Raw genomic sequence first — 13,520 nt, forward strand, 5'->3', positions numbered from 1 at the left:
TTGTGGCACCATGATATATATGTATTGAGCTGCAGAGATGACTAAGTGAGCAAGCTAACAAGCTAACAAGCTAGCCCTAACTAATGCTAAACCAAGACTACTTAGACTGCACAGCTAACTAGCTAACGGCAGCCACAGTGACTGGCAGTAAGCAAATACTCTGATGATTTGCGGCCACATATTTGTTTCGACTATGCATTTGACCGGTAGTCAACATACTTCACCTTTAATGGTGGTAATTTTCAAAACTGTTTCCTAACCTGAATGAAATCAGAAAAGATCACCTGGTAGCTTCAATCGAAATACCACTTGACTGTGGCTTCAATCTCACTAGTTCAACAACATACTAGACACTATGCGTGGTAACACGAGGAAGAACAGGACAGAGATGCGATCGGGTGGTTATTCTTCTTTAAGCATGTTTATTGAAAGGTGTGAAGTGCAGCTGTCAAGTGCAATTGTGGTAAGTATGTTACAATATCTCATCCGGTCTTTTGCAGAAACATGCACAGAACATGAGCATACAACTGATACACAGAATGAAAAAGAAAACACATCTCCAGAGTTTGTATTTTTTTTTTTTTTTTTTTGTTAAATGTTGAGTTTTAAGATATTGTTCATCCAGAAGTACATCACTGTCAAAAACTTAAAAAAAAAAAAAAAAAATCATAAAAGGTGCAAATACTCCAGAAAGAAAAAAAAGAGCAAGTGAGAATGGTTTTACAGTAAGAGTTAATGTAGCAGTAAAGAGATATGGACAACATTGTTGGCTGTGTTGTTGTAAGTTAAATAACCTAAACTCCCGTCCGTCCACAGTCTTGAAAATACAGCAATAAAAATAGACGACACAGACTCGGGCAAGACCAGCACGTTCTTCGCTCACCCGCTTCAATCTGTGTGGCCAAGATGGCATCTGTTGTTTCTCTCCCTCCCTCTCCTCACTATTTTACATTGTACTTACACTATACAGAAATATACATCATCTTCTGCCCATCAAACTTTTTATTACGAAAAGAGAAAATGCAGCTTAGCCCAAATGTCTCAACCCTGTCGAATAAGATTTAAATTACATGCCACTGCAGGGTTGAGAGAACAGCAATGATGAGCTTTGTCCAGGGCAAAAATGAGGAGCTTTGAAAGAGAAATACTGAAATAGAATATCATCATCTCCATAAGAAACCACATTTTTTTTTGTTCATCCCAACAACCCACGGTTGAAGTAACGTCACCAGTTCTGCCAAGTGTTGTTCAAAATACCCTCCCTCCCTCCCCCCCAACTCCCCCATTCCAGATGGGGACTTTGTCATGGTAATAATTGCTCACATTCTTCATTTGTCACTCTGAGAAGGCTTTTTTTCTCTCTCTCAAACCTCTCGACCTTGTAACTTTAGGATTCAGCATTGAGAGAGAACAACTTTTTATTTACATCATTCAGCAAAAAAAGGGTAACAACCAATACAATCCTCCACCTCCTGCTGCTCCTCCTCCTCCTCCTCCTCCACCGCCCTCATCAGTAAAATCGACATCACTTAAAATCCAGACACAGGCACAGTGATTTTTTTTTGAATCTATAGTTAAGTATATTGTCGCCACTGATGACTTGTTTTGTTTCTTCTTGGTAAGACATTCTAGTTGATATGTCCAAGGGTTATTTGGCAAATGTTCGATGATTCAATCTTGCTCTGAAACTAATCCCGCCATACACCGTCTTCAAGATTGTCACCCCCTGCTGCGCTGTGAAGCACTGCACCGCCTGTCCCACCAGCTGCATCCTTCTGAGAGATAAATATGTGCAAATTCTTGTCTTAACAGCGTAACCTCCTGCTGCAGAAGGCAAGGTGGAGCTCTGCTGCTGCTGTAGCAGAACTCAAAAAATGTCAGTCAGTTTGTCTGTGTACAGACCAGGCTACGCCGACGGGCCGGAGCTGTGCAAGGTGGGCTGGACGAGGGTGGCGTTGCTCGGGGGTCCCGGTGTGGCAGCTGTCGGAGGCGCAGGCGGGGAACCGGTCTGAACCTGGGCCTGGAACTGGGCCATCTGCTCCGGGCTGGCCAGCGTTTTCAGCAGGGTGTTCTCCTGCTCCAACTGGGAGTTACGCTCGATCAGCTCCTTGATCTGCTCCTTCAGGACCTCCACCTCCTCACGCACAGCGTACATCAGGTGACTCTTCACCAGGTCCTGAGATAGACAGAGAGATCAGTGTTAATGACTGGAATGTTTCAACACATTCACATTAGAAGGTGCACCATGTCGTTTTGGGAAATACATTGTAAGATCTCCATATTAACAATAATAAATTAATAAACAAACCCTATTTGTTTTCATGAATGAATAAAACTTAATAAACAAACTGACCTTAGCAAGACAACATCAATTTGCAGTTTTACTTTGTTTATATTTGGCAAACCCTGCCACACAACAGCTTGTGTAACAGAGTGTGTAACAATTTAAACACAAAATAAGTTTAAAAAAATTTGTTTTTGTGTTTTTATTAAAAGTTTTCTTACTGTCAATGTCAGTCCTACTAATGGTTACATAGGGTTGTCTCTGGAGTACAGACAACCCTATGTAATAAATGACTGCTCTACATAATGCTGCCAATATGTTCACAATGTAGAAAAATCAATGTGTGATTGAAATGCCTGACAACAAACAAAAAAAGGAGCCATAAAGACCTAAAATATTACAAACATAATGACATAAGTTGAAAAAAAAAGGTGATGCCAGATCATTAATAATCAGGTTCAAACACATTAAACAGACCATAAAGACAAAACGTGAGCGTGTTTATTCCCAAAGTGCGACGTCATTAAACCTGGGCCAATCAGAAGCCGAGATATTTATAACCAGGCGTGTGAGCCCTGCAGTTTGCCTAGCAACAAGACTGACAGCAGCAGCGACAACAACAGAGACTAAAGTGAAACAGAAAATAAACCTAGGTTTCGTTTTCTGGGCAGAAAAAAGTTCTGGATGTATAAACTTTATATTCAAACAGCACAATTAAGCCAACAAACGTATCACACCGCATTCAAAAATAATACTTTATTGTCTCCAGCTGTGTGAGCGGTTGGTTTGAGGTAACTGCTAGTTACACTTATTTTTAAGCTAGCTAACTAGCATAGTTTTCTTGTTAGCATAAACAGTATTTTTATTTTTGCCCAAAAATAACTTTACGGGTATGAAATTACATGACCACCACAGAACAATACAATGTGACGTTCACTGTAGTCTACAGCCTATTTTTGTTTTTTTGTGCCAGAGATTTAAATAAAAAAAAAACACATAACTACGCAGATAAAAACACAAATCACGCAATGTCCTGTTATAATGAAGCCCCCTCTTCAAACATCCTTTTGTTTGTAATAAAAGCAATTAGGCAGATTTTTTTTGTGAGGGTTTAGAGGTTAAAAAAAACTCACCATTGCTTGTTCAATCTTGTTGTCAATGGCCACAACGCTGGCTCCTGACGAGCTGCAAAAAACATAGGAGAAAGATAAATTAAAAAAACAGTTTAGAGCCGATCTGTACTGCAACACCAACAGAATCAATGCAGAGCCGCAGCCCTACAGAGAAGCAGCCCGCCTCCCTTTATAGAAATGTGGGTCGTTACAGGAAGCCTCTGGAAATTTCTATAAAAATCAACGGCCTGGTTTCATTGTGGAGCAATTCCTCATTCCTACAAAGCGGTGTGGCCCTGTGAGAGTAGCATCCATCGACTCAGCCTCCATCTCACACACACAGACAGAGGTGACATTACTGCCGCAGGTGAACACAGTAAAACGACACTACGGGGCTTTATAATAGTATTTACCTATTGTCGAGCTTGACGTGCGAGCTCTCTGCGCTCAGTAACGAAGATAGGAACGAGATAGAGAAATTTCTCAGCTGGCAGACGCCAAGATCCATAGCCACGGTGTAGCACGGCGAATTCATGCTGGCCATGTTGTTTTTTGGGGGGGGGTTGTTCTTTTTCTTTTTACAGTCCGTTCACAAACAGATCCCGTCTCGACCTCCACGCGACCAGCTCCGCGAGACACATCCACAAGGCGATATTGTGAGTAGAAAAAGCTTGTGCACCGACCGCAGCGGCACAAATACAATCCAAGGTCAGCTCATCTCGGCTCCACAACATGAATCTGCGGCTCGGGACGAGCGCGCATAATTTATCCAGCGACAAACCTAGAGGGCGGCCGCCGATTGGTCGAGACGGAGGCTGTTTGCATAATCTATGCGGGAACGCCCCCACCTGCCGCTCAGCTGACGCGCTTTTGCATAAAATATACCAGGAGCGAGAGAGGAGGTGGATGAAACCGGGGAAAACCGGATGGGAAGAGAAAAAGAAAAGAGCTGTAGTGGTGAAAAACAGGCAAGGGGAAGGACAAGATTCAAACAGCGACAAAAGACATCCACCAGCTCCTGATTCGACACAGGAATTCAGCCCGATGCAAATGTGTTTTCAACCCCGAGGAACATTTACACTACAAGGAATCCCTCTGAGAATAGATGGGTCTCATCGTGCTTACAAAATGACATGTGGCGAGTTATACTCCTGCAAATTCGTTATGTTAGTGAATATGAGCAGTTTGGGAGATTTTGTTCACAAATGACTAAATAGTACATGCCATTTTAGGCCCCTTTCCCTCAATGTCAGGGGTGTAAGAATGTGAAACCTTCCTCACCACAACTACTTTATAAACTACAGCCCTTTCAGTCAAATGAACAGCTCTGTTTTGGGTAGGATTAAAGTAATACAAAGACAAACACTGACGGTAATTATGCAGAAGCCAAAAATCAGATTTTTCAACACACGTCTGGTAATAATCAATATACTATCATCTGCAGTAGCAACTGCATTTTATCCCAACAATATAAATGCCTCGGCTGTGTCCAGATAGTGCCATCGTCATGTCCATACAAATGTTGCCCCCATGTGGCCTCACACAGCACTGCAGGGCTAAAGAAAGTGGAGCCCACGCAGTACACCAATCCTTAAAACACTGCACTGGCTTCCTGTGTGTCAAAGTCTGTTTTAAGTCTTAGTACCAGTCTATAAAGCACTAAATGGTCTTGGGCCTGAATACAGCTCTGATCTACTTGTACTCCTGAGGCCACCTGGGACAGATTCACTCAGTGTTCCCAGGATCAAAATCAAGCAAAGTGAAGCGGCAGAGCAAAACGTAGATGTTGAAGTGTGAAGCTAGAGACTAGTACCATCAGAGGCGTACATGTACGTAAGGGGTCACAGACACGGCTTTTTCAGGGCTGATACCCGTTATTAAAAATCAAGGAGACTGAAAAACAATATTTGGAACCGATATGCATTTGCAGTAAAGATTTAAATCTACATGTCAAAATATATAACAACCAGTGATGGAATCTACCAAAGTACAATTATCTTAAATGCAGCTTAAGTACAATTTTGAGGTATTTGATTTGCGTACTATATTTATAAATATTTATATATTTAGTTGGAGATTCAGATCATTTAGCGTTTATAAGCTATTCATTTTTGATGTGTTATCAGTCAGATACTGGTGATGGCAGGATATTGTGTGAGAGGACGCCAACGTAGCACCTCTTTAAATTAGTTAATCTATTGGCAATCTGACAGAAAAATCACATGTGCCGATGATTGGAAAATGGTCAATATTGGCAGTGATAAAGTCCAAGGCAGATAATCAGTATATCTGTAATACAAATCGATGCAAAGGTTCAAATATTTAAAAATACTTGTGGGCACAGTGGGTGAACTCGGTCCTACTCGAATGTCTGTCAGCCTAATAGATATTTTACTTATTTTATTCTTTAACTGATACAAAAAATTGTAAAAAGATGAACCGGAATGTTACATAGAAAGAGGAGAAATACTTAGTTCTGTAGTTTTACACTGGATTTCTAATGAGTGTCTGCCAGGTAAAAGTAATGAGGCATTAATCGTTTTAATTTCCTTTTCGGACTGGATGGACTCATATGGACTTCAGCTGACTCATGCTGGAAGGCCTGTTGGTGCCGTCTTTTTAGGCCTTTCTCTCTTCCTGGGAACATTGCACAAGTAACCGTTGACTAAGGATAACTATTGGTAATAGATGAGTTTTATTACCCTTGGTGACCCATTTGTTCAGTTTTTTCTGTGTATTTGTGTTCTAAAACAGAAACCACAAAAATAAAGTATTAGAAAAATAGTTAGAAGGCATTTCTTGGCAGAACAAAACAATAGCAGCATCACCTCGAATCCAAAATAATGCAACAGGCATATTTTCCAGACATTTGCGTGCCTGGACTTGTCTTGACTTGAATTAACATTTCTTATGCATTTTAAACTCCCCTCCATGGGTCCCCAGACCAGTGGTTGACAAATTACCTGACGCTATAAGTACCTTTTTTCTGGGATATTCGTCTTTGAGACAATGGAAGAAATGGGAGATTGACTTCATCAATCTGACCTCATAACAACATTGCCACACACCAACAACTGTCTTCACAACACCTCATAAGAGGGGAGTATCTATGTTCACACAGGCACACCCAAGACAACACCTCAACACAGAAATTCCCACCTCAGACATCTTGTACACAACACACACACTGAAAGGCCACACACATTCCAGTAAGCTACACCCAAACCCTCAAAATCGTGTGTACACACTCTTGACATTCGTAATTCTGATCACACTCTCTCCCACACAAAAGAAATACAGATATCATGATTTTGTTTCAGGAACGGACAATTTAGAGGTTTAAAGTGATCAGGTGTGTCATGGAGCAAACATGAGGACAGAAGGGAAGGGAGAAGGAAAAACTATAAAGAAGTCAATACTACTACAACAGATGCATAGTTGTTGCGTTGAGGGCCTAAACTTCGTCAGTCAGGAGACATATTCAAACTCTGGGAACACAGCATTCAGGTTAGTGATCCTCCTAAGTAATTTGAAACTCAGTAGTCACCTTTAAAACAGGGGCTTAGGCTAATTCAGATATCACAGCACAGTCCTGCCTTATTAAGAGCCAGTACCTTGAACAGAGGCTCAAACACAGCCTCTGAAGTACTCATACTCATGTCAGCTTCTGTTCACCTCTGATCCCAGTCAAACACTTTAACAAGAAGCCCAATAAGAGGCTCTAAGCCACACTTATCTCTTCCGGTCCCTTCTTTGACTGGAAGAAGGTTTAGCCAATTATCCAGACCCAAATAGCCAGCACGACTGCAGCTCTTGAGGAATGAAGCTCACATCTTATGTGGTCACATACACAGAAAAGCAAACGGAGGCTCAGTATTGGGCTTTACTCAGTTCATCAAGCAGTTTGACAAGAAATAAACTAGATGACGTTCCAAGAAAAAGCAATTTGTTACTGGTCAAGGGTGGGATTTTCATGCTTTAAACATCAAATACAGAGTTACTTCATTTCACAACAAATGAAGTAACTGTTTTCAGATGCTGTTGATGGTTTGTTTACATGAGTACAGTTTGTAAACAAAGGTTTATATTCTAATTTTTTTCCTTTCAGACAAAACATTTCCTGTGAAGCTTAGTAGAGATGCTAACACCACAAAAATACAGTGTCACTAGCACACGTACCTGATTTATAACTGAACATTACAGAGGTCTTAGCTGTTATAAAGCAGACGGCGTTATATAGGTAGATGAGCTAGCTGATGGCCTTCCGGCTTTGCAGTGAAACAACAATATAACCCAGTGACCTACTGACACTTCTTAAGAAACAAATACCCAAAAGTGTATGCACACCAGAACAGACGTTATGTGGATTTAAGGACAGACCTCACTCCAAAACAACATATGCATTGCATCTGTGCATAATTTATAATTATATCATATAACATTGACACTGTCACACACATAAAGCTATATGTTTTAACCACAAACAACGGTCTTACAATTGACATGTCAAATCAAAAATGATATGACACAAACACATATTTTTTAGATTTTCTGCAGGGCTCAGTTGAGTTAAATTGCACAGGTTTATCTAAAAAAACTGCTGGGTATGTAGCACCTCCTGAAACGGAAGAATGTATAGCTTTCAGGGCTGTTTCTTTACAAACAAAGCAAAAAAATAAGTCACAAAATAAATATTGTTAAGCGGCGGCAAGGCTCATCTTGTAAACAAGTACACTGTGGTATTTACTTTACATGATGTGCCTCGCTGCTAATACAGACACACATAAGTACACTGGTATTTCTGTACATCTGTAGTAGAGAAGGTGACTTTATATGAAATCATGGACCAGATGGACCAACAGAGCTGTTACAAAACAGCAGAATATGGCAAGAAATTCAGTGACAAAAAAAGAAACATGCTGTGGGTTTAATTACTCACGCTCCCCTGGAGATGTTAGTAAGTGGCACAAATTGATGTCACATATGTATGTCATCTGTGCCCACACTTTTCCATCGCTAATATTACACCTATCTCTAGATATCACATTTAACTGAACTTAAAAGCCAGTTTAAAGTATCTGCTTGAAGTATCCCTCAGTGTTAATGCTGCCCCTGAAGCCATGAATGACTGAATGAAAAGGACAATATAGCCACGCAGCCCTTTGTGTGCAGCTACTGTAATGATTGGCTCAAGCAGCGCCACACTGTACTAACTCCCCAGGGATTCCCTTTCTTTAGTTTACCTTTTGAGATGCTGCTCCAGCTCCCAGAACAAAAGCTTCATTGCCATCTCGTCATGGCCCTGCACCCGTACTCCCCGTACTCTCATGGAGCCGTCCGTCAGGGGGATCATATGCGCTCCAAAATAACTGAGTGGTGCGTTCCAAGCTTCTTTGTTTAGTGTTTTCTGACACCCCCTCGTGCCGTCTTGAATCTAGTGAGCAGATCTGGGTCGCGGCCTATGGATGCAGTAGTGAGTGCAGCTGCAGGGGAATCAAAGGCAGCGTGCCAGGTTATGATGACTGTGTGTGAGTGTGCTCCTCATTTTTGCTCTGTCGATGTCATCCATTTGTGTTTGAATGGCTGACTAGTGAGTGAATTACCGAGTACAGACAGTAGCGGGGCGGGTGGTGACGTGTGATCATGTGATACTGGGAGTTACATAAACCATCAACAGAGATTAGCATGTGGCCCAGTGATTTCCCCGCTCCTACAGCCCTCTGCCCTCTATAGCCTGAGACATGGACATACAATTAAACTTCAACTCCTCAACATCACTGAATCTCACCATGAACGGCTTTAAATTACAACTATTTTCATTGTTGATTCTTTTGATTCCTTTTTTGAATAATCCACTAAATGTTTGGTTCATTAAGGGCTGAAAATGGAGAAAAACACTGATCAGCCTTAACATAAGATGAAATCCTCAAATGTCTCATTTTGTCCACAACCCAAAGAGACAGAAAATATTCAAAGTTTAAAAAAGCTAGAATTATATAAAAAAAATACATCAAACCAATTGATTGATTATTAAAATAGCAGGAGATTAACTAAGTAGTTGACAATGAGCACTATCTGCCTCTACCATCCTAAATACTATAATCAGTCTTTATAGATAGATAGATAGAATACTGATACTGATCAGCATAGATTTTGTGTCACTATAATGTTGTTTAATAAGAGAATGAATGACACCTCAGCAATGGTACAAAAAAACTAAAAGTATCTTTTCACAAATTACAAATACCTGCTTATATTTGTGTTATTTAGTTTTATCATTCAAGTAACTCAGAGTTTCTGTTTTTAACTTTGAAAGTAGGATATCTGATTTTTGCATCAAACATGGATCATATATCAGTTCTTGAAACAGTTTGTTAAAGCAAAATAATTCACATACTATCGATGATTAAACCGATAATCAATTTATTGAGGCGGCCGACTACCAATTAAAGAAATTGCTTAAAATTTGCATTCCTAATCAATAGTGAAAGAATCATTAGTTGCAGCCTCAGTTTTGATGTGATGTAGCAGTACAGAGAGAGAGTACAGATTGTCCCAAAAATCTGGGGTGACAGAGACTACATATTTTTCTTGTCACATAAAAAGGCTGTCAGATTCACTGTTATCAGGGTTTTTGGTCGTGCCCCTCAAAGTTGCAAAAGCAGCTCCGACAGTCTTGAACTTGTTGATTTAGTTATCATGTTCAAAACCAAGCTTGACTTAGTTTTCAAATGCTGACCCCTCTGCGTGATAGACAAGAGACCCTGTGCTTCAGGGTCTTATCTTGTCATTTCTCATTGAAAGCTGCTTTAAGATGGCTTAGTGCCTCCACAGACAGAAAACACAACATGCACTCACAGAGCTTCCACCGGCTTAGAGACGGCCGGTCAAGAGACAACAGGTAAAGGGTGAGCACAATGAGGGGGATTTCACTTGTCCTAACAGACTGTGTGTGCTGCAGTGCATCACATGACTTCTGAGAGGGTCATCCACTCCTACAGCAGCCTGCTCACAGAACGTTGCTTTATCTAATCAACTGAGTGACAAGTTTAAAAAAAAAGCACAAGTGCAATATTGCCTTTGTGGCATTGTATTGGCCTGATGTACCTGCAGTGTCAGAATGCTGCATGTGGTCTCAGCAACAGCCTTTTCATAAGCAGCTGATGTTACACAAATGTTATAACTTTATCATAACATTAGTTTGTCTGATGCCAAATGAACAGCACAGCACCATTTTCACAACAAGTATGATGAAAAGTCTGGTGATGTTTTGTATTCCACAAAATGTTTCTCTCTGCAGAACAGCATTGCAGCATTTTCCTAAACAAATGAAGCAGATGGGGACTTCTTTTAAAACTTAAAACAAAGACAAATGCTCCATACAGGAGCATAACGACATGATCAAAGTCTCCTGAAGCCCCAAGATCCCAAATTGACATGAAAAGACCATAATCGCACCCTTCAGGTGCGTTCAAGCTCATGCACCCACTTCAGACGGTGTGCACTCTTGTGCTTTTGGCTTGGCAGCTAGTTTAAGAGAATGCTGCAACGCTGTTTTGCTGTAAAAATTCAGAAATGTCTTGTGGACTATACAACTTCACCTGACTTTCTACCAACGCCAGAAGATCATGATTGAACTTTCGTTTTTAGGTGAACTTATCTTTGCAGCATGATTACTTCCACACTACACACTCCATTATAACTAGATAAACAGATTATTTATATCTGTTTATACCTGTTCACCCAATGGTGGCTAAGTGCACAAACAAACACGAGTCCTTGCATCCAATTTTGAAAAATCGGTAAAACATGACAGTTGGACAAATTTTCTAGACCTAGACCTATAAAATGAAGTGCAACTTTTTGCTAATTTTGCATATCAAATTACTTAAATGATTAACTGATTATGGAAATCATTTGGCAATTATTTTCTGTCTATAAGGTAATTGATCAGTCGACTAATCGTTGCAGCGCTCGCTGTACTCTAATATGTTGGTTTTGTTTCTGGTGTAATTCCAGCTTGTCAGCTAAATGTGTCTTACTCACAGGAAGAGGAACTACGCTCACATCTGCTGTGTTTCAGGAGAAATGCAATCTGTAAAAGTTAATAAAAGGGGCCTGGCATGTCCCAGCGATGAAAAAAGAGGCCTATTGAATTGCTGAATTGTAAAGGCTTTTGGCTGAGCTGTAGTTTGATAGTGGAAAGCACACACAGACTTTACCAGTAAGCCCTGGCAGTGGTTTTCCATAGTCACACCCTGACTATGGAGAATGACAGAGAGCTACTGAGTGAGTCAGTCAGAGAGGCAGGGAGGAATGATGAGTGGCCATTTTGGCGTCCATGCGTAAGGGAGACAGGTGCTATTGGAGCATTTGGGCTGACAACAGCAAGTCCTTAGTGCTCGCTGTATACGAAACTCACTCACACATACTGGGGGAGAGGTGGAGGGAGAGAAGGAGGGAGAGAGAGTCAGCCAGAGACACCAGAGCTGGAATGGCCTAGATCCACCGCCTCAGCATTAGTACTGTCTCAAAAACGTCATGGACGGAGGGAGAAGAGAGAGCAACGACAAATGTTTCAAATATGGTCTGACTGACTCTTTTATGCACTATGTTCAGATTAAAGCTACGCGATTATTCAAAATATTGTTGAAATCACAATATGTCGGAGAGCAATATCCTAATCACAGAAGCTGCAATTCTTGACAAAAGGTCAAATGTGTGAAAAAACAGCATAATCATGAAATACTGTAATGCTGCAGAGATGCCATGACCTACAAATCTTGTTCTCCAAATCATTCACTATCAGTGAAAATGAAAATTGTGAAAAATGATCGTGCCCACTCATCGGAATACCTGTGAACATAACTGCAATATGATTTTTTTTTTCTTTCTTTTACCGTATTGTGCAGGCAGCCGAGTTCAGACAGTATACTTTAGAGATGCATAATCCACTTTCAGTTCAGTTCCAGTTACGATACCTGAATTTGGATATCAGCCGATACTGATGATTTCCTCTGTTTTAAGACTAAATCATCTCCAAACTGAGAACATGTTGAGTGAGTCAACTGTTCCCTCACTCAGTGGGAGACTTTTTCAATTTACATTATGTTATGGTCCAGTGCAAGCAGACAAAAACATATGGAGACCACTGGATATCTTTGTAGAATAGCTTTATTACCAATTTATTGATTCATTTGGGCTACAACATTTTGGTTACAGCCTTAAAGTTGCATTATTAAATATTTCTAAGTCATAGAAACATTAGACTATGGAATCTGGATTGGGACGTGGACAGTTGAATATCAGTTCAAAATCCGATTAGTGAATCAGGTCACTATCTGCACCAAAGACTGATATTTGATCAGATCAGTCTCAGATAATTTAATCTAACTCTCAAACCTGATGTTCTGTGTCATTTTATTTTGACAGATTCACCCATTAATCAACTAACTGTTGCAGCTCTCTTTTACAATATACATCTTAAACAGCAAACTGTAAGACGTCATGGAAGGAAACACAACCTCTCGCACAACTGATGACTCTGCACTAAAACGCAGGTAAAATGTGTAAAATACATCCTGTAAATGGGCTCAACTTGCATAAGCAAACACAGGCGTGGTTCTCAAACATCCATTACATGATACAAGACTAAAAGCTATCTGTAGTGAACTGCTCATCAAATAACGCCTGCACTGCATATTGAGACACCACAAGTCTTACTAAAAGTAACCCATTCCAAAACACGTCCAAACCCTCCATCAATCTATCTCGTAAACACACACACACACACCCACACACACACACACCCACACACACACACACACACACACACACACACACACACACACACACACACACACACACACACACACACGACCCATGTTACATAAGTGTGTGTGAGCAGCAGCTTTGAGTAATGTGGAGTGAAACCTGGCATTAACAGGATTAGCAGCCAAAGAACACACAGCGTTCCAGGTCCAGACTACAGAGGACAGGAATGATGCTAACCGCAGCAACACAGAGCAGCAGAGAAGACACAGTTTGGGGCGGCTGTATGTCTCCTTATAGTAATCTTAATATAGATCTACAAGTGGATGTGCCTGCTAATTAAACACCTAAAA

At 40.6% G+C, this 13,520-nt stretch overlaps 1 protein-coding gene across 3 annotated transcripts in view; it reads right to left on the minus strand.

Moving 5' to 3' along the window:
* Nucleotides 1-397: 397 nt before the first annotated feature.
* LOC115588256 (TSC22 domain family protein 1-like) overlaps nt 398-13,520 on the minus strand; it is a 34,684-nt gene continuing 21,561 nt past the window's right edge. Inside the window, exons 1-3 of one of the 3 annotated variants that reach the window (XM_030428723.1) lie at nt 8,640-9,856; nt 3,418-3,469; nt 398-2,176 (exon numbers count right to left, since the gene is read on the minus strand). In XM_030428723.1, the coding sequence (XP_030284583.1) occupies nt 1,907-2,176; nt 3,418-3,469; nt 8,640-8,749 (432 nt within the window). In that variant the 5' untranslated portion in view covers nt 8,750-9,856 and the 3' untranslated portion in view covers nt 398-1,906. Of the gene's footprint in view, nt 2,177-3,417; nt 3,470-3,809; nt 8,604-8,639; nt 9,857-13,520 lie in introns of those variants that run through there. The other 2 variants (XM_030428722.1, XM_030428721.1) reach the window with 2 other exon arrangements.

The sequence above is a fragment of the Sparus aurata genome, chromosome 9 (assembly GCF_900880675.1).
Source record: "Sparus aurata chromosome 9, fSpaAur1.1, whole genome shotgun sequence".
Classification (NCBI taxonomy): domain Eukaryota; kingdom Metazoa; phylum Chordata; class Actinopteri; order Spariformes; family Sparidae; genus Sparus; species Sparus aurata.